Source organism: Molossus molossus, unplaced genomic scaffold (genome assembly GCF_014108415.1).
Source record: "Molossus molossus isolate mMolMol1 unplaced genomic scaffold, mMolMol1.p scaffold_m16_p_1, whole genome shotgun sequence".
Lineage (NCBI taxonomy): Eukaryota > Metazoa > Chordata > Mammalia > Chiroptera > Molossidae > Molossus > Molossus molossus.
Genome location: NW_023425344.1, coordinates 180552676 through 180572625, shown reverse-complemented (window position 1 = coordinate 180572625; position 19950 = coordinate 180552676). Strand labels below are relative to the sequence as shown.

The window sequence follows — 19950 nt, the reverse complement described above, 5'->3', positions numbered from 1 at the left end:
CTCTAACCGCTGAGCAAAACCTGCCAGAACAAGAATGGGAGGAATGTGAAGAAAAGAAAGGTCTTTCTTTTTCCTTTTTTTTTTTTTTTTGTGGTACGTGCCCCTAGCGGGAACTGAACCCCGGACTCTTTGGTCCGCAGGCCGACGCTCAACCGCTGAACCAAACTGGCCAGGGCTTGGCCAAGGTTTTAGAGTTGACTCCAGCTAGGCCTTGAAAGAAAATAAAAATTTGGGGGACAGGGTGGAAGAGAAAACAGGATTTCCAATAAAAGACACCGGCATGCGCAAAGGCAGAGTGCTCACTAAGGAAATCGCCTCGCCGGCTGGGGTGCTGGAAGGTAGGAGGAGGTTACCCGCGCTGGTGGGAAGCCCTGTGACTGTGTCGCGAGTATTGTAAATGGAGAAGGGCCTGTGCCCGACGTGCATCCGCAGGACGTGTTCCGACGGTCAGCACTGAACTCACGTGACGGAACGAGGCAAACGGAGTACCTCGCGCTCACTGGTCCGGAACGCCAAGCCCCCAAACCTCAGAGCGGGCGGAGCCAGGCTCGGAGAGGCGCGGCCGACTGCAGGCGGAAGCTCGAATCCGGCGGCGGCGGAAGCGAGGCCGCGAGGCGCAAGATGGCGGCGCCCAGGCGGTCCAAGAGCGAGTAGGTGGCTGGGCTGGAGAGACGGACCTCAGGACGTCTCGGCGGAGGGCTCTAGTGCAGAGCCCTTAGTTCCTTTGTCAGAGCTTGTTCGAATGTGTTTGGACTGCACAAGAGCGGCCGCGGACACTTCGTGTGGAGATCCCGGCCCCGGCCCTCCATCCGCTGGCAGCCCAGGCTGAGACTCGGTGATTTCTCCTCGCTGACGCGGGTGGTCCGGGAGCACGCGCGACCGCACAGCCCTGCGGGGAGTTGTGGGGCCCCACAGTATACAAGTATCTATTTATTTGGTGAAATTTATTCTTAAGTATTTCATTCTCTTTGATGCTATTTTAAGTAGAATTGTTATCATTTTCTGATCGTTCTTTGCTAGTATAAGTACAAATTATATATACATAATCTTTTAGAACCCAAAATGTTTTACTAATTCAGTACTTTTAGTCCAGGCATGTTCTCTCCAGTTTGATACAGAATCACTACTCCCTGGGCTGACATTTATTCGTCTGGCTCCTGGTGGCATTTTCCTTAGTTCTCCTAGTAATTGAGACTTTATCAGCTACAGGTTGTAAACAGCCTAAGTTACCAGTGAACATTGTTGCTAGGCTGATGATATCAGTGAAGGCTAAATAGGAAGGGAATGGCAATGAGGAGGAATAAGTTGACATGAACCCAAGGAAAAAGAGTCTTATTGGATGCACAATAAAGAGAACCAGGGTTCGGTTAAAGAGGGCCCATCTTTATTGCTTTTAGGGTGAATGAGAGGGAGTCCCCACACCAAGGCAGTGCTGGAAAGAGTTGCACTGGGGAGGCAGCTGGAGTGTCAAGATGCTGGCGAGACCAAAGCCAGGGGAGTCCGAGGTGGACCTGCTGCGATTCCAGAGTCAGTTCATCAAAGCTGGTGCAGCCCCAGCAGTTAAACTGGTGAAGAAAGGAAGTAGGAAAGGTGCCAGTGCTAACCTGGACCAGCCTCCGCTGCAGGATGATCGGGATGTGGTGATGCTGGACAGTGAGTGACTGTGTGTGAGGCTCAGGAGAGGCTACAACCTCAGGGCCTTCCTCTTAGTTAAAAAAAAAAAAAAAAAAAATTTTTTTTAAATCCTCACCCGAGGACATTTTTGCATTCATCTTCAGATAGAGCGGGAGGGAGAAAGAGAAAGAAACATCTATGTGAGAGAGACACATTGACTGGTTGCCACCCACACAACCCCAACTGGGGCTGGGGACAAACTGCAACCGAGGTACGTTCCCTTAGCGGGAACCGAACCTGGGCCTCTCTGGTCTGCGGACCAATGCTCTAACTGCTGAGCCAAACCGGCCAGGGCAGGGCCTTCCTCTTCTTGATGTGGTTGGATTCTACCCATTATTATTTCACACACTGCATAGTTTCTATTGCTGCAGCCCCATTTTACATAGAAAGAAACTGAGGCTCAAAGAGGTTAAAGATCTTGCCCAAAGTGACACAGCGTGAGCCAGGGCCCCCCAGTGGCTGATTTTCTTTCTTTGGCTTTCCCCTAGCCTTCAGACTCTTCCGGGAAGGTATGAGTATCCTCACATCTAGGTTGTTTTTTTTCCTCAGATCTCCCAGATTTGCCCCCAGCTTTGGTTCCTGCTCCCCCGAAAAGAGCCAAGCCCAGCCCTGGCCATCCCCTGGCTGATCATGAGGACCCTGAAGAGAGGCTGAACAGACATGATCAGCATATCACTGCTGTTCTGAATAAGATCATTGTGCGTCTCACCCTGGCTAAGTGGGACAAGGCATCCTAGGGCAGCAAGGATATTGGGTAGGGGTGGTGAGCCTTGTGAGTAACGGGTGACTTAGAAAGGTGGGACTTGATTCCCCTGCAGTCAGGTTGGGGGCTGATTTAGAATTACTGTGCACTAAAAAGCAAGGTTGGTTTGTCACTCCTAGAATGAGCTTTTAGTTATACAGAACTGGGGCTACTAGCATAGGCTATAGCCTGGGGAAATCTCTATATTATCACTCCTTTGTGCTCTGTTACTGCAGGAACGAGATACAAGTTCATTGGCTGTGAATCTGCCTGTGCCCAGTGGTGTTGCATTCCCCCCTGTATTCCATCGCTCACAGGAGAGACAGGTAGGCAAGGGTAACCTTAGTTAATGCTTAGGGTATGTACAATCAAGCGAGCCTCATAGTGCATCTTCTCCAGATCGATAATCTTAATAAGTGATTCCGTTGTTTAAGTAGCACCATACTAAGCACTTTATATGCCTTACTTCACTTAATCCTCATAATTCCCATGTAAAGTAGGTAACATTATCCCCATTTTTTTAGATGAGGAAAGTGAGACTGCCCCCCTTCAAAAGATAAATGACTTGTCCAACACCACCAAAGATACATGAGCCAGAAATCCAACCCAAGTCTGCCAGAATTCAAGACTTGTACTCCTATAGTGCCCTGCTTTTTTGGGGACTAGGGTTGTGACCCTTAGAGATTAAGCAGTGTCCTTTTATCTCTCTGTTCCAGTGACCTTGGTATAAAAAGGTTGAGAAGAGGCTGGGGTAATGAATATCAGTCACCTGGGTTTTCTTTTTGCCCTATAGAGGAAGCCAGCAACATCTGGTAAGAGAAGCATCTTTGCCCAGGAAATTGCAGCAAAGAGAGTATCTGAAGCCAGCGTCCCATCAGTTAGAGGAGTTGTATCTACTCTGGACCAACCAGAGGGTAAGCTGGAGTTAAAGAGGCATGAGCTTGGCTTTTTTGTGATGCATGATCATAGAGTCAGTCATCTTTGGATATACATGTTCCCTGTTTCAAATACGAATTGCATTTGAGCCATCTAAAGAGGAAGCTGTCCCATATCTTCACTTAGAGTATTGCTCATGGGTGGCTTGGGTTCACATCTGGGTCTTAGGTGCAGGGAGTGGGAAGGCCAGGGAAGAGGATAGAAGTGTCACCCCGCCATTGTGGCTCAGCGTCACCCCATGCACCAAGAGGTCACCGGTTCGATTCCCGGTCAGGGCATATGCCCAGGTTGTGGGCCCAGTCACCAGTGTGGGGCATGCAGGAGGTTAGTTGATGTTCTCTCTCACTGATGTTTCTGTCTCTCTTTCCCTCTCCCTCTCTCTCTAAAAATCAATCAAAATCAAAATCAAAAAGAGGATAAAGTGTCTAGCAGAGACTGTAAAATAAAGATAGAAGCCAACATTCCTTTAGTGATGCAAATTACTAGTGAAAGAGCTAGGGCCATGCCCTGGAGCAGACAGCAGCCTGGACATCTAAGAGAAGAGTCTGAAAGTAGGATGTTTCTAAGGGAAACCTTCTCATATAAATCCATGGGGGAGAATGAGTAGGGGGTGGAGGTAGAGGTCTCTATTCTGTGCCTGGGAAAGCTCTGGGGCCTCTGTCTGTCTCCAGGGCTAATGAGATTGGAGAAGAGTGCTGAAAGCCCAGTGGTATGAGGCGATGAAACTGATCATATACTTCTTCCAGGTGCTGTGACCTGTGAGTCACTCACACCTAGAGAGCAAGATCACCAGCTTCCAAGGGGCAGCCACAACTTCCAGGGACCCCATCTGGTCACAGGGAAAGGGCTCAAGAGCCAGGAGGCCAAGCAGGAGGCCCAGACCATCCATGAAGAGAACATAGCAAGACTGCAAGCCATGACTCCTGAGGAGATCCTGCAGGAACAGCAGAGGTTGCTGGCTCAGCTTGGTATGGGTACCTGGCATTCCTGCTGAGACCAGACTAGGATGAGACTGCCACTTATTGAGGAAAACTTACTGTGATTGCCAGGCATTGTGCTGAGTAGTTTTATGCATTATTTCATTTTGTTCTCAAACTGTTCCTGTGAGGTAGGTGGTACTAACCTCATTTACTTATGAAAAAACAAACAAAAAGCTGAGGCTCAAAATTTTAAGAAATTGCCCTGGGCGGGTAGCTCAGTTGGTTGAAGTGTCATTGTGGGTTCGATCCCTGGTCAGGGCACATACAAGAAGCAGCCAATTAATGCATCAATGAATGGAACAACAGATCAATGTTTCTCTCTCTCCCTCTTTTCCTCTCTAAAATCAATAAATTTTTTTTTTTTTTAAACTAAAAAAATTTAAAATACTCCCCCAGGTCACACAGCCGGTAAGGAACATGGATGAAATGTAAACCCAGGTTCATGTGGTCTCACAGGCCCTGCTCTTAACTGCTCTGCTGTGTGTACTGTACTACCCTGCTGTGATGGGCACTGTATTATAGCTATTCTCTAGTATGGCTGCAGTATACTCCACTATATGATGCTCTACTATACTATGCCTCCCTCCTAGTTTCTGTGCACCAAGTCAATTTTGTTCCAAACTGTATAGAGCATAACATATGAGATTTTGTTTGTTTGTTTGTTTGGGTTTTTTTTTGGTACGTGCCCCTAGTGGAAACCGAACCTGGGACTCTCTGCAGGCCAATGCTCCAACCACTGAGCCAAACCAGCCAGGGCATATATATGAGATTTTTAGTGAATATTTGTGCATAAATAAATTAGCTAAAAGATAAATTTCCTCCCTAAATGTGTTCTCTTTTGCCCTAGTCAACACTCATTCATTTATTTCACTGCCACGTTGGGCCTCTTACCTGGAGCCAAGCACAGGAATGAGCATAAACCTGGGCCAGGGGACTGTGAAGGGTGGAGGCAGGGGTGGGCAGGCAGGTCCCAGTGACAGATATGGGTCACTGAAGCTCCACAAGAGCCCAGGGGGCTCAGTCCAGGACTGGAAAGTGGCTTGTCTTGGCACCCATAGACAGGCAGTACTCAGGTTTCAGGTCTAGAGGAGGTTAGAGAGGATCTGCCCTTACCCACTCTTCCCTCCCACTCTCCTCCAGATCCCAGCTTGGTTGCTTTCTTGAGATCTCGCAGCCACACCCATGAGCAAACAGAAGAAAAGGCCACCAAGGAGCAGAGGCCAGAAAGACCCTCTGTTGAGGTCACTGGAGAGGAGCCCATTATGCCAACTTCTACCAGTGATCCTAGGCAAGAAGATGAGCTAGAACCAGGAACCCCAGGTTTGGAGGAGGGGGAACATCTTTTTGGGAATAAAAGTAGAGGGAAGTATTTCTTCTGGCAGATGAGAAAAGAGAATCTTCTCTGTCCTTGAACATCTAACATGAATTCTCATTATGGTCTTGAAATTAGCCTTCATTTGCTGACCTGTATATTCTTCCTGCATATGCTTCCTGTTTTCTTGTTCTACTAATTTTCCTTCTCCTCCTCCTTCCCTGGTAAGAGGCAGCAGTGTGTGATGGCCAAATGGTCCCCTCCCCCGGCAGACCATCTTCTCCCTGCCTTTGCTATAGCTGCTCACGCTGTGGCTCCTTCCATCCGTTTTCTGCCTCTGCTGTCAGTGTTGGTGAGAAGATGGCAGGACCAGGGTAATGGGAGAAGAGTGACGCAGGTCTTATGAACATGCCAGACCTGAAGCAGAGAGGCCAGTGGGAGCACTCATTTCCTAGGGACTTGATTGTTTTATTAGGGATTAATAACAGAAGAAATTGAATTATGAGAGCCAGGAACCTCCTGCCCCTGGATGAGCTCCGAGTCAGCTGAGCAGGGTGGGTGAATAAGGAAGAGGATGTTGTGGGTATGTTTTTGTATTGTACCTCCCTGAAGCAGTATACCTTTCCCCACTAAATGTTCTCACTTCTCTGCTCTGTTAGGAGGTTGGGTACTAGGCAGTGAAGAACTATCTGATCCATGTGATCCTCCTTTCCCTGCTCCTTCTCTTCTTCTCTTCCTTACCTATTACTCTTTTTCCTCCCAATTAATTCTTGGGGTCAGATAGGGGCTAGAGCCCAGGGACTCCAGCTCCATCTGTGTTCTGCCATACCTGATATATTTGCCCAGTTCCCAAGAGTTCCAGCTCCTGGGCCCTGCCATATAGCCATAGCTAGAGTGATGGGTTGCCAGACCCTTGGGCAGAGGTGGACATGGCAGCTGCTGGGTGATGGCTGGGACCCCAGTGGATCAGTGAGCTGAGCCCCTTAGGGAATACTACCCTGCTTCATCTCCCCAGCTCTGGCACTGCCCGTGGCCCCCCACAAGGAATGGCTGCACATGGACACTGTTGAGCTGGACAAGCTCCACTGGATGCAAGACTTGCCCCCACTCCGGCGGCAGCAGACACAGGAGGTGAGGCGTGCCCGCTGGCCTGCAAGGGGTGAGGCTGCAGCTCTTGCACTCAGAACTCAGGCCCTTTTCTTCCCCTGAGCTTGAGTAACATCTGTTTGTGCTCACCCTCCTGGCACATAGGCCAGAGGGCCCACTTCTAATCAGAAGGAGAGTCATAACCTAAGTCCTAAGAGGCCTGGGATTAAAGGTGAGGAGTGGGTGTGGCGAGTTGCTGCCGCCCCGGCCCAGAGTCCTTTTTCTTCTCTCATTAGAGGATGCAGGCCCGATTCAGTCTTCAGGGAGAACTACTGGCTCCTGATGTGGACCTACCCACCCATCTGGGACTCCACCACCATGGGGAGGAGGCAGAGGTGAGGCCAGGGAGGACTGGGCAGCTTTTAACAACCATGTGGACCTCTGGTCAGATGCCTTGGACCTCCTTTGTGCCCTATTCCAGTTCATGGCCTTGCTATCCATTCAGGTGCCTAGCTCGAAATCTTTCTCCTCATTCTCTCACTTCCCCTTGATGCTTCCTAGATAAGAGCCTTGCTCCCTCTTGTCTGCTCAATCACCATGTCTTCCACTCTGCCATGTCATTTTATCCCATCCCTCAAGGGGCTGCCACATTGATTCCCTCTGGCCCAGCTCAGGCCATGCCTTGCCTCAGAAAGTTTTCTGGTTCCCATCTGCTCAAAGAATAAGGTCTTGCCCTGGCTAGTTTGGCTCAATGGTTGGAGCGTTGGCCTGTGAACCAGAGAGACCGGGTTGTGTTCCCACTAAGGGCATGTACCTCAGTTGCAGTTTGTCCCCAGCCCCGGTTGGGGTCGTGTGGGTGGCAACCACTCAACGTGTCTCTCTCACATTGATGTTTCTCTCTCTCTCTTCCTCCCTCTCTCCCTCCCACTCTATCTGAAGATAAATGCAAAAATGTCCTCAGGTGAGGATTTTTTTAAAAAGTAGAAGGTCTTGGCTCCTTAGCCCCACATGATAGTCCTTCCGCAGTCTGTCCCTGCCTCCTTCACTGCTGCCACACCATTCTGCTGCCCTCTCCCCACATACATCCTATCCTTAAGGACTGTCAGGGCTCAGCTCCTGAAGCCTTATCCAGTGAATGAATGCCTTTACCCTGTGCTCCAGGCCAGGCCTCGGAAGCTCTGCCCACTCACTAAGGCCACACCACTTTTCAAGTTTCCCTTTCTCTCTTTTTTTCCTATTCTCTGGTTGCAAGTTCAGCACTGATTACTGTCTTTCTCCCCATCTGCCCTGTGCAGTGGTTACATGTATAAAAAGCTTATCTTGACCAGTTTGAGGATCCATGGAGAGCGGCAAGAGATATCACTTAACTTTGTCTTTCCCTTGACTCCTAAGTCAGTGCCTGGCATATAGGGGTTGCTGTGTATTTGTTGCGGGGGGGAAGGGGGTCTGTCCTGCATCTTGGCTCCTTCTGACTTTTCTGTCTCTGCCCCAGAGAGCAGGGTACTCCCTACAGGAGCTGTTTCACCTGACTCGCAGCCAGGTGTCCCAGCAGAGAGCACTCGCACTGCACGTGTTGGCCCAGGTCATCAGCAGGGTGAGCGGACAGCGGCCTGGTCCTTCGCACCCCCACACCTTCCCTCGCAGCCTTCGACTTGCCCTCCTCCTGCCCTTTTCACTCTGGTTCACTAGTCCATACACCAGCTGTCTATGGGTCAGACTGGGAACGGGTGGGCAAGTGAAGGGTTTAGGACAAAGACTCTCTAACTTCCTCCTTCAAGGTTGTATTCTCCTGTCTCCCAGGCCCAGGCTGGTGAATTTGGGGACCGGCTAGTGGGCAGTGTCTTGCACCTTCTTTTGGATGCTGGTTTCCTTTTCCTGCTGCGCTTCTCCCTGGATGACAGAGTGGATGGGGTCATTGCAGCTGCTGTTCGGGCTCTTCGAGCTCTGCTGGTGGCTCCTGCAGATGAGGTACAACAGGGATAGGAATGGGGCTTTGAGATGTCAGGGTCCCTACTCCTTCTGCTAGGCATGCCCTCCTTGTGAAGGCTTTGCCAGGCAGAGCAGAGGATGGGATGGCAGCATCACCTTCTTCCCCTAAAGGCCCCAAAGCCTGGAGCCTTGCCCTTCTCTTTTTTGTGGGTGGTTCCACTCTCTATTCCCATGTCAATTTCCTGGCTTGACTCCTTCTTCCCACCCCATTATCTTGCCTCTGGCAGGAGCTCCTCGACAACACCTTCTCTTGGTACCACGGAGCTGTGGTGTTCCCTCTGATGCCCAGCCAGAAGGACAAAGATGATGAGGATGAAGAAGGAGAGCCCTCAAGAGAAAAGGCAAAAAGGAAGAGACCTGAGGAAGGAAACCAGCCTCCATCAGACCTGGCCCGACATGATGTCATTAAGGTGAAGACGCTGGGACAGCTGCACCTGCCCCATGACCTTAAGGGCATGCACATGTCCAGCAAGAGGAGGCCATCAAGGCCCAGGGCCCAGTTGCATTTGTTGGTGGGTTTAATCTCTGTAATCCCCAGGGACTTCTGGCCACCAACCTGCTGCCTCGGCTGCGCTATGTGCTAGAGGTGACCTACCCAGGACCTTCTGTGGTCCTTGACATCCTGGCTGTGCTCATTCGCCTGGCCCGGCATTCCCTGGAGTCTGCCACAAGGGTAAGAAAGAGGACATGGAAAAAGAGCCTAGCTGGGCCTTGTCTTGACCCTCAGCCTCCCTACCTCCCTTTCCTCCTGTCCCCCACAGGTGCTTGAATGTCCTCGGCTGATAGAGACCATAGTTCGAGAGTTCCTGCCTACCAGCTGGTCCCCCGTGGGGTTGGGGCCTACCCCCAGTCTACACAAAGTACCTTGTGCAGCTGCTATGAAACTGCTTCGTGTCCTGGCTTCAGCTGGTAGAAATATTGCTGCCCGCCTGGTGAGCAGGACACAGGGCGGGGTAGGGGTCCTTGAGAAAATGTGGGGCTGGGAGCTAAGCATGGCCTCTGTACTCTGGGTGTACTCTGCTCATGGCATCTTCCTCTTCGTCTTGATTCAGTTGCTTAGAAATGCAATAAAAACAACCAGTTAGGGACCTAGTCCCTGGAACCTAGTGTGTCTAGTAGGCCTATCTTGCTCTGGTCATGAGAGGGGAGGGCTCCCAGGCCAGAAGAGCCACATACAGAAGTGCACACCTCACCCAGAGCCAAGCAGCCTTGGAAAAGGCCCAGCAAGTGCTTGCTAAAAAAGGAGAGGAGGGTAGAGGGTAGGAGAGAGGGGCAGATGGGGTAGCTTCACCCTGGCCCGGAGCTATGACCCTGTGACATCAGAGGGGCCTGGAACAAGGCGGAGTTGAGTCGATCTCCATAGTGAGAGAACATGAAGCTGTGTGGGACTCCCAGCTGACCCTGATCCCCAGACTTTCTGTCCACCCTCAGTTGAGTAGCTTTGATCTCCGGAGCTGCCTGTGCCGCTTTTTAGCTGAGGCTCCCCAGGAGCTGGCCTTGCCCGCAGAGGAAGCTGAGATGCTGAACACTGAGTCCTTCCGCCTATGGGCTGTTGCAGCCTCTTATGGCCAGGGCTGTGACCTTTACAGGTGAGGAGAGACAAGGGGTGGGTTCCCTGGGAGATTCCTCCAGTTCTGCACTCTTGCCTAACCTGATGATTCAACCTTGCTCAAGGTTTCAAGCTTGGAGGGAGGCTGAAAATGAGGAAGAGGGGGGGATTCTGGGAGTAATGGCTAGCCAGGGGAGAGTGGAACAAATTCTGTGCTGTTGTGAACAACAGTGTGCACAACAGCATTGGTGATCAGATTTAAACCACCTGTTGGGGAGAAGCCTTGAAGGGCTATCCCTTTGGCCCCCAACCTTCCTTCCTTCTTGAAGCCTACCAGGAGTACCCAGCCTTGGGGCCTCTCCCTTCTGATCCTCCTTAACGAGCCTGCAGAGCCCTGCAGCAGGCCTGCCTTGTGTTTTACCTCTCCATCTCTCTTCCACACTGAGAGGCAGTCATTGTTCTCCCCAGGGAGCTATATCCAGTGCTGATTCGGGCCCTGCAGGTCATGCCTAAGGAGCTCAGCTCCCACCCCCTTCAGCCCCTGTCCATGCAGCGGATAGCCTCGCTGCTCACTGTCCTCACCCAGCTGACCTTGGCAGCCAGCAGCACTGCTCTGGAACCCAGCAGGTAGGGTATAGCCCTGAGCTGCCAGCAGAGGCCTCTTACTAGGAGCTTTGGGACAGGCAGGAGAGCCCGCCCAGGGAAGAGTGGCTACAGCTTAGAGGGGGGTCGAGGCAGCCAGACCCTCATTGTGGCCCCTTTTGGTGTTCCTGTAGTGACTCGGCTGAAACCAGTCTGTTGGCCAGCCCTTCCTTGATCACTTGGACACAGGTGTCTGGGCTCCAGCCTCTTGTGGAGCCATGTCTCAGACAGACCTTGAAGTTGCTGCCCAGACCTGAGATGTGGAGTGCTCTGGGCCCAGTGCCCACTGCGTGCTTGCTGTTCCTAGATGCCTACTACCAGGCCTGGAGCCAACAGGTAAGTGTTGCCCACCTACCTTCCACCATGCCTGGTGCCCTACCTTGGTCCTAACGCTCCACCCTGTTTCTCTCTCTTTTCACCTCTCTACTCCTCCCTCCCCATTCCCACTTTTTCCTATTCTCCACCTTTTCCTTCCTACGTTTTGTATCCTCTTCCCACCTCCATACCTAGTGGAGCTTCCACTGGTGGGGACCAGAGAACCTCAAGCAGCAGCTCTGCCTCCATGGAGCCCTTGTATTCTCAGGACCCCTAGACAGCAGGTGCCAGAGCAACCTCGGGTCTTCTCTCCCTCCACAAGGGTCAGAAGGCAGAAACCTCCAACACCGACTCTTTTGGGCTCTTGAAATTAGGGACTTGGCCTGGGTACACAGGATGTAGGAGAATGGGTGTCCTGGGCTGTCTGCTCAGGGACCCCCTTGCTCCTCCAGTCAGACTTGTGCCCAGGGGATTGGCTTCAGGACATGGAGCGCCTGTCGGAGGAGTTACTGCTGCCCCTGCTGAGCCAGCCCACTCTGGGCAGCCTGTGGGATTCCCTTGGGTATGTACTGTGTGTGTAGTTGTGGGGGAGGCAGTTTCTCTCCTTGTGGGATTCCGGGATCTACCTCCCTGGTCCGCCCCAGGTGGAATTCCTCAGCCTGAGGGAAACCTGACTCCCTACCAGGCCTTATTTGGGGGCTCTGAGAAAGGTGGGCACCAGTCGCATGGCCAAGCCCCTGCCTGTTCCAGTCTGGCACACATCAGGCTGGAGCCCCCCTCAGCTTCTCCATTTTGCCTCCAGGTGCTGCTCTCCTCTCTGCAACCCACAGTCCTATGCTCCGGCCCCCGAAGCTCTCCCCAGCCTCCTGTCACTGGGCTGCACAGGACGTTGTCCCCCTCTCAGTCTGGCTGGCTCAGCCTCACCCTTCCCGGTCCTCACTTCTCTCCTGTCTCTTCTCAACACCCTGGCCCGGATCCACAAGGGGCTGTGTGGCCAGGTGAGCCTAGGCACCTGGTTAGGTTCCACGCAGGGGGCCAAGGTACCAGGAGTCAGAAAGAAAGGGGGGGAGGGTGCCCCTTGGGAAAAGGAGGCCTCTTCTGCAAGCACCCATTTTTCTGAGTTTGGCTGGGGAGGGAGCAGCTGCCTGGGAACCCCCAGAAGGGATCCAAGTCACCTAGACCTGAACAAGCTTGCTTTTCCTCAGCTGGCTGCTGTACTGGCTGCTCCAGGACTCCAGAACTACTTCCTCCAGTGTTTGGCTCCTAGAGCTGCCCCGCTCCTCACACCCTTCTCTGTGTGGGCCCTGCGCCATGAGTACCACCTGCAGTACCTGGCACTCACTCTGGCTCAGAGAGCGGTGGGTACCCCCCAACTCCCTATACCTCAATCTATTCCCTCCACCCCACTTGATCCCCATCCTGTCTCTCTGGAGCCTGAGCTGCTTCTGGCAGGCAGTGCAGTTCTGCTTTCCTCAGGCATGCCCTCAGCATACGGCCTCTTCGCTTATGTCCTCATTCTCACTTCTATTTGCTTTGTCCTCTCTCAACCCTCGGGCCCCCACCTTCTGCCCACAGGCAACACTTCAGCCAGTGCCGGCCACCAGTGCTGCCCTGCATCATGGCATGGCCTTGGCTCTGCTGAGCCGGCTGCTGCCTGGAAGTGAGCACCTTGCCCATGAGCTGCTGCTGAGCTGTGTATTTCGGTTGGAGTTTCTCCCGTAAGTCCAGGGTTGCTGGTATCAGCACAGCCCTATGAGATGGTGCTGTAGTTGTTGACAGAACAGCCCTAAATTTGGAGCCAGGGGACTTGGGCTTAATTCTCTTTCATCAATGGGATAAACTTCATTTGTCTGAGCTTCCATTTCCTCATTAGTAAAATGAGGTTGAGGATAACCACACTAGAGAATTATTATGAGACTTCAGTGCACCTGTGTGGTATATAAACTAGTATACATAGGTAATAGCCAAGAGTTACTGAGTGCTTACTCTGTGTCTCATATTCCCTTAAGTATCTGACTATATTTTTTATGTATTTTACTTGTACCATGATAGGTATTACAGTTCTTTAAAATTTGCTTTTTAATGACAGTTGAAATACAGTATTATATTCATTTCAGATGTACAACAGTGATTAGACATTTACACACCTTTCAAAGTGATCACTCCGATAAGTAGATAGTATTATTATTATCGCTGTTTTACCATGATGAAACTGAGGCACAGAGAAGTCCTTTAAACTTGCATCTAGGCAGCTGGTTTTAGTGTCCACCCTCTTAACTGCCAGACATATACATGGAAAGGTATTAGGGGAATGGAAGACCTAGGAACCTCTGGGAAGCCCTGGAAAGCTGGCATGGCCTTCTAGGTGCTATGTTTCCAGCCCTTATTTTTTACCTCTGGGTTCTGTTACAGGGAAAGAGCATCAGGGGGCCCAGAGGCAGCCGACTTCTCTGACCAGCTATCCTTAGAGAGCAGCAGAGACCCTGGGTGTGGGCGAGGGGCTCTGCTGGCTCAGGCCTGCCAGGACCTCCCCAGCATTCGCAGCTGCTACCTGACCCACTGCTCACTGGCCCGAGCCAGCCTGCTAGCTTCTCAGGCCTTGTACCGAGGGGAGCTACAGCGTGTCCCAGCTCTGCTGCTCCCCTTGCCTAAGGAGCCTCTGCTGCCCACTGACTGGCCTTTCCTGCCATTGATTCACCTCTACCACCGGGCCACAGATACCCCCTCAGGGCTCCCTCCTGCTGACACTGTGGGCACAGCCATGCGGGCCCTGCAGTGGGTGTTAATCCTGGAGAGCTGGCGCCCTCAGGCCCTCCAGACTGTGCCACCTGCTGCTCGCCTGGCACGGCTCATGTGTGTGTTCCTGGTGGACAGTGAACTATTCCGGGAGACCCCAATACAACGTCTGGTGGCAGCCCTCCTGACCCGGCTCTGCCAGCCTGAAGTCCTGCCAAACCTCAACCTGGATTGCCCACTTCCTGGCCTGGCATCTTTCCCTGATCTCTATGCCAACTTCCTAGAGCATTTTGAAGCTGTCTCTTTTGGGGACCACCTCTTTGGAGCTCTGGTACTCCTTCCACTGCAGCGTCGGTTCAGCGTCACCTTGCGCCTTGCCCTCTTTGGGGAGCACGTGGGAGCCTTACGAGCTCTGGGCCTGCCTCTGACCCAGGTACTTTCTCAGCTCAGCAGAGCCTACTGTGGGCATCCTATATTGGGCCTTGGGATAAGTCATGAGCAGGGGGAGCTTTGGTGGGCCTCCAGTTCTTTATCTTACCTCTTGGGGACTTTGAGGAGATTAAAAGAATCCATGAGCCCGCTGGTAGGGTTCAGTGGATTGACTGAGCGTCAGCCCATGGACTGAGAAGTCCCAGTTCAATTCCTGGTCAGGGCACATGCCCAGGTTTGGGACTTGATCCCCAGTGTGGGGTGTGCAGGAGGCAGCTGATAGATGTTTCTCACATTGATGTTTCTATCTTTCCCTCCCTCTCTCTAAAAAAAATATCAATAAAACCATTAAAAATAAATAAATAATCCATGAAAAGGGATTAACCTAGTATCTGGCATATCGTCGATGTTTGAGGTGCTGTGATCTAGATAAGAGATGCCCTAAATCCCAAGGTAGTTATAAATTAATCAGATTTTAGGTGTTAAGTCAGGATTCAGAGAAAGGAAAGTTGGCTTCCCATAAGAAGAAGGTTTTGTGAAAGAAGTAGGAATTGACCTAACATTGACTAGGAATATGCCTAGTGGAACAGCATAAGCAAAAGCTAGGGGCAGAGAGTGATATGACAGGATCTGGGTGGAAGGGGAAGTCTAGATTTTAGTTTGGGAACTTGTTGGAAACAAAGCTAACAAGTTTTAGAGGGTCTCAGATATCAGGCTAAGGAGTTAAATTTATAAGCCGTAAAGAGCTACTTCTTTTTTGTAAGATTTGGTTTTGTTTTTTTTTTAATTAACCTATTTTATTTTATTTTATTTTATTTTATTTTATTTTATTATTAGTAGTATGTTTAATCCTCACCTGAAGATATTTTTCCATTTATTTTCAGACAGAGTGGGAGGGAGGGAGGGAGAGAGAGAGAAACATCAATGTGAGGGAGACACATCGACTGGTTGCCTCCCGCACGACCCTGACCAGGGCCGAGGACAAACCGCAACTGAGGTACCTGCCCTTGGCAAGAATTGAACCCGTGACTCACTGGTCCACAGGCCAATGCTCCACCTTAGCCAAACCAGCCGGGCTAAGATTTGGTTTTTAAATTATCATTATAACATTCTGATAAACTTAAAATAGAAATATTTTAGAATATAAATACATTTAATATATGTATATAAAATATAAGTGTTGCTCTGGCCGGTTTTGCTCAGATTAGAGCATCGGCCTGCAGTCCAGAGAGACCTGGGTTCGGTTCCCGCTAAAGGCATGTACCTCGGTTACAGTTTGTCCCCAGCCCTGGTTGGGTCATGCGGGTGGAACCACTTGATGTGTCCCTTTCATGTCAATGTTTCTCTCTCTCCCACCCACTCTATCTGAACAAAAAATGGAAAAGTGTCCTTGGGTGAGGATAAAAAAAATAATAAATATAAGTATATTTTATATAAAAGCAGTAAAAATTTTTTGGAGAATTAAAAAGAACTTTATAGTCATCCATAGTCAGTGGTAACCACTTTGATTTATTTTTTTCTAATTTTCTCTATATGTATATATTTTTATAAAATTGGGATCACTGCATAATGTTTTTTTCATTTAATGAGTACATAAGAAGCATTTTCCATATCATTAAACATATGAAGACATCTACATTTTTATTATTATATAAAAATTCATTGTGTAGGTGTACTCCAGTTTATTTTATCAGAACCCATTTAAGAATTGTTTCTTTAAAGTTGTTTCTGAATTTTTGCTATTTTAAGTAACTTTATGATAAACAGTATTGACAGCTTTATCTCTATTTCTCTCATAATCATTTCTGCAAAGAATTAAGCTTTTTTTTTAAAGAATAGTTTATTGATTTTTAGAGAGATATCTATGTGAGAGTACAACATCAATTAGCCTCCTCCTGTGCACCTCCTACCGGAGATTGAGCCCACAATCTGGGCATGTGCCCTTGAACAAGAATCAAACTGGTATCCTCTTGGTTCATGGGACTATGCTCAACCAACTAAGCCACACCAGCCAGGGCAAGAATTTTATTTTTTTTAAGAGAGGAAGGGGGAGAGAGCAAGAGAGAAATATCAATGTGAGGGAGAAACATCAGTGGGTTGCCTCCCGCACATGCCTCAAATGGAGATCAAACCTTCAACCTGGGTATGTGCCCCAATAGGGAATTGAACCTGCCACGTTTTGGTACATGGGACAACGCTCCAAACAACTGAGCCATACTGGCCAGGGCAAGATTTATTTTTAAGAAGAGAATCACTGATCCAAAGAACATGAACATGTTTTTTTTTTTTGTTAATCCTCACCAGAGGATATTTTTCCATTGATTTTTAGAGAGAGTGAAAGGGAGGGAGGGAGAGAAAGAGAGAGACATTGATGTGAGAGAGACACATCCATTGATTGGTTGCCTCCCACACAACCCTGACTGGGGCTGGGAATCAAATCCACTAACCCTTCGGTCCACAGGCTGACTAACCATGGAGCCAAACTGGCCAGGGCAGAACATGAACTTTTGAAATGTATAATGAGAGCCCTGACCAGTGTGGCTCGGTTGGAGTGACATCCCATGTACCAAAGGGTTGCTGATTCGATTCTCAGTCAGTGCACATACCCAGGTTGTGGGCTCAGTTACCTGTTGGGGTGCGTGCAGGAGGCAGCTGATCAGTGTTAGGCTCTCACACTGATGTTTCTCTCTCCTTCTCCCTCTCTCTTAAAATCAATAAAATTTAAAATATATATTTTTAAAGTTTTAATTAGTTTTTTTTTCATCTTCATCCTAGGATATGTTTTTATTGATTTGAGAGTTGGGAAGGGAGAGAGAAACAGCAATCAGTTCCCTCCTGTACGCACCCCAACTTGCTATTGAATCTGCAACCCCGGTATGTGCCCTGACCTGGAATCGAACCAGCAACCGTTCAGTGCACAGGACGATGCTCCAACCAACTGAGCCACACTGGCCAGGGTTGAAAGGTTTACTAATGTAATTGAGCAATTGAACATATTTTGAAAGTTTTGATTTTAAGTAGATTTTTTTTTTATATATGAGGAATTTTTTTATTTATTTTATTATTATTATTATTGTTACAGATGTTTCTCCTTTTTTACCCCATTGACACCCTCCTCCCCATCCCCCCCACCCCATCCCCAGCTTTGTTGTCCACGTCCATTGGTTATGCATACATGCATATAAGTTCTGTGGTTTATCTCTTTCCTCCCCCTTTTCCCCCTTCTTCTGGGGATTATCAGTCTGTACCCTACTTCCATGTTTCTGGGTCTACCCTATACCTCAGACTGTTATGTGTATTATATTCTATAAATAAGTGGGATCATGTGGTATTTGTCTTTTTCTGCTTGGCTTGTTTCACTTAGGATACTTTCCAGGTCCCTCCATGTAGTCTCAAAGGATAAGAGATCTTTCTTTCTTACAGCTGCATAGTACTCCATTGTGTACATGTACCACAGCTTTTTTGTTCATTCGTCTACTGATGGACACTTGGGCTGTTTCCAGATCTTAGCAATTGTAAATAGTGCTGCTATGAACATGGGGGTACATATATTCTTTCTGATTGGTGTTTCAGGCTTCTTAGGATATATTCCTTGAAGTGGGATCACTGGGTCAAATGGAAGTTCAATTTTTAATTTTTTGAAGTAACACCATAGTGTTTTCCATAGTGGCTGCACCAGTCTGCATTTTAAGTAGATGTTTAAACAAATAGTAATAGGCAGTAGAGATATATAACTGCTTCTCAGTTTCCCCTGCTTTCCAGCTTTTCAGTCTTTAACCTTATTCTTGTGATAGAGAGAGAAGTATGTCTGTCTAGGACCTGACCTCTGCCCTCATTATTTGATTTATGCGACCATCAACTATTCACCCTGTTGTCCAGTGATATGTATTCCCACCCTCACCCTCAGTATTTCATCTTCCCTGTCACAGTTGCCAGTGTCTCTGGAATGCTACACAGGGCCTCCTGAAGACAACCTGGCCCTCCTTCAGCTCTACTTCCAGGCCCTGGTTACTGGTGCACTTCGTCCACACTGGTGTCCAGTGCTCTATGCCGTGACTGTGGCTCATGTCAACAGCTTCATCTTCTCCCAGGATCCAAAGAGCTCAGTAAGTTACATCCCCATCTCCAGAGGGAGGAATGGAACCTACAATTGTGCTGTCTTTGGGCCAGCTGGAGAGGAGGTGAGGGCCAGGCAATGGGTACCAGCCCTTGGCCCAGTGCCACCTCTCCCTGCTCTGCCTCTAGGACGAGGTAAAGGCTGCCCGCAGGAGCATGCTCCAGAAAACTTGGTTGCTGGCAGATGAGGTAAGTTTGGGCACATCCTGGAGGATGGGAGAATAGAGGGTCTTCAAGGACAGAGCTCTCAACAGGATCTCACTACCCACTTCATAAAGTTTCTTTTCTTTTTGCAGGGTCTCCGGCAGCACCTCCTTCACTATAAGCTTCCTAATTCTACCCTCCCAGAGGGCTTTGAGCTATATCCCCGCTTGCCCCCTCTGCGTCAGCAGTACCTCCAGAGACTGACCTTGGGGATGAGCCAAAATGGGGTATCAGAGACCTAGTATAGCTGCTAAGGATGAAGAGATGGATACATTCTCCTGGAATTCATCAACAGGTGCCTGGCCAGATAGAAGGGTTTTGTGTCCTGAGAGAGGGCAGGAGACAAAGAAGCAGAGGGGCCTGCCTTATTGGGAGCAGGCTGTTTGAGTCTTTTGGAGCAGGGTGAGCCCTACCATTATGTCCTGGTATCTGGAGCTCAGGCTCTTGGGCTTCTGAGGATCAGTACTGGGAGTGAAGGGTGATTTAGCTCTTTACCCCCTCAGGACAAATTAAGTACATCTCTCCTGTTCCTGCTAACCCAGCCTAGGGCACAGGAACGCTATAGCTGTGCACTGAAATAAACAATTTTTTTTCTCCTGGGAATCTGATTTGGACTGATTTTAGATGGGTTAGTTTAGAATTGGTGTCAAGGATTGGGTTATCCCAGGGGAGAAGTGTGAGTGAGACAGGGGAGGAATCATGAGTGGAAGGTGAAAACTGTGTCCACATGTGGAGACAGCAAAAATGAGGGTCCCGTTCTGGAGTGGAACCAGGCCAGGGCAATATTCTTGGGATTGTGGGCATTTCTGGAAGGACTCTCTCAGCGTTCCCTTGAAATAGAGGTATTCTTAATGAAGTAAGTCAGCATCTCGTCTTATGGTCCCCTGTTTCCATCAACAGTTATCCTGAGACATGAAGAGGCCAAAAGATAGATTGTTGCAGTAGCTGTTTGTGTTACCTGTTTGAGCTGCTATAGATACCATAGTCTGGGTGGCTTATAAGCAGAAATTAATTTTTCCCAGTTCTGGAGGTTGGAAAATCCAACATCAAGGTGCTGGCAGATTTGGTATCTGGTGAAGGACTGCTTCCTGGTTCATACACAGCTCTAATATGGCAGAAGGGACAAAGGAGCTCTCTGGTGTCTCTATAAAGGCACTAATCCAGTTCTACCCACAAGGGTGAAATCCTCATGACTAATCACTTCCCAATGACCCCACCTCCAAATACTCTCATATTGGGG

General features: G+C 49.4%; 1 protein-coding gene across 3 annotated transcripts; it reads left to right on the top strand.

Annotated features, from left to right (window-relative positions):
• Nucleotides 1-619: 619 nt before the first annotated feature.
• On the top strand, nucleotides 620-19453 carry RPAP1 (RNA polymerase II associated protein 1). Of its 3 annotated transcripts, none has more exons than XM_036271483.1 (25): nucleotides 620-835; nucleotides 1398-1653; nucleotides 2224-2372; nucleotides 2653-2742; nucleotides 3210-3330; nucleotides 4099-4320; nucleotides 5473-5652; nucleotides 6660-6775; nucleotides 7027-7125; nucleotides 8223-8324; nucleotides 8531-8698; nucleotides 8947-9129; nucleotides 9258-9392; nucleotides 9481-9651; nucleotides 10151-10308; nucleotides 10737-10895; nucleotides 11045-11246; nucleotides 11678-11787; nucleotides 12028-12223; nucleotides 12431-12583; nucleotides 12801-12943; nucleotides 13638-14394; nucleotides 18320-18496; nucleotides 18636-18695; nucleotides 18803-19310. In XM_036271483.1, the coding sequence occupies exons 2-25, from the start codon at nucleotides 1473-1475 to the stop codon at nucleotides 18950-18952; spliced, it is 4182 nt and encodes a 1393-aa protein (XP_036127376.1). In that variant the 5' UTR covers nucleotides 620-835; nucleotides 1398-1472; the 3' UTR covers nucleotides 18953-19310. The 3 variants fall into 3 exon arrangements, with proteins under 3 accessions (XP_036127376.1, XP_036127370.1, XP_036127382.1); XM_036271477.1 differs by having other exon boundaries at nucleotides 620-922; XM_036271489.1 differs by lacking the exon at nucleotides 10737-10895 and having other exon boundaries at nucleotides 620-922; nucleotides 18803-19453.
• Nucleotides 19454-19950: the final 497 nt, after the last annotated feature.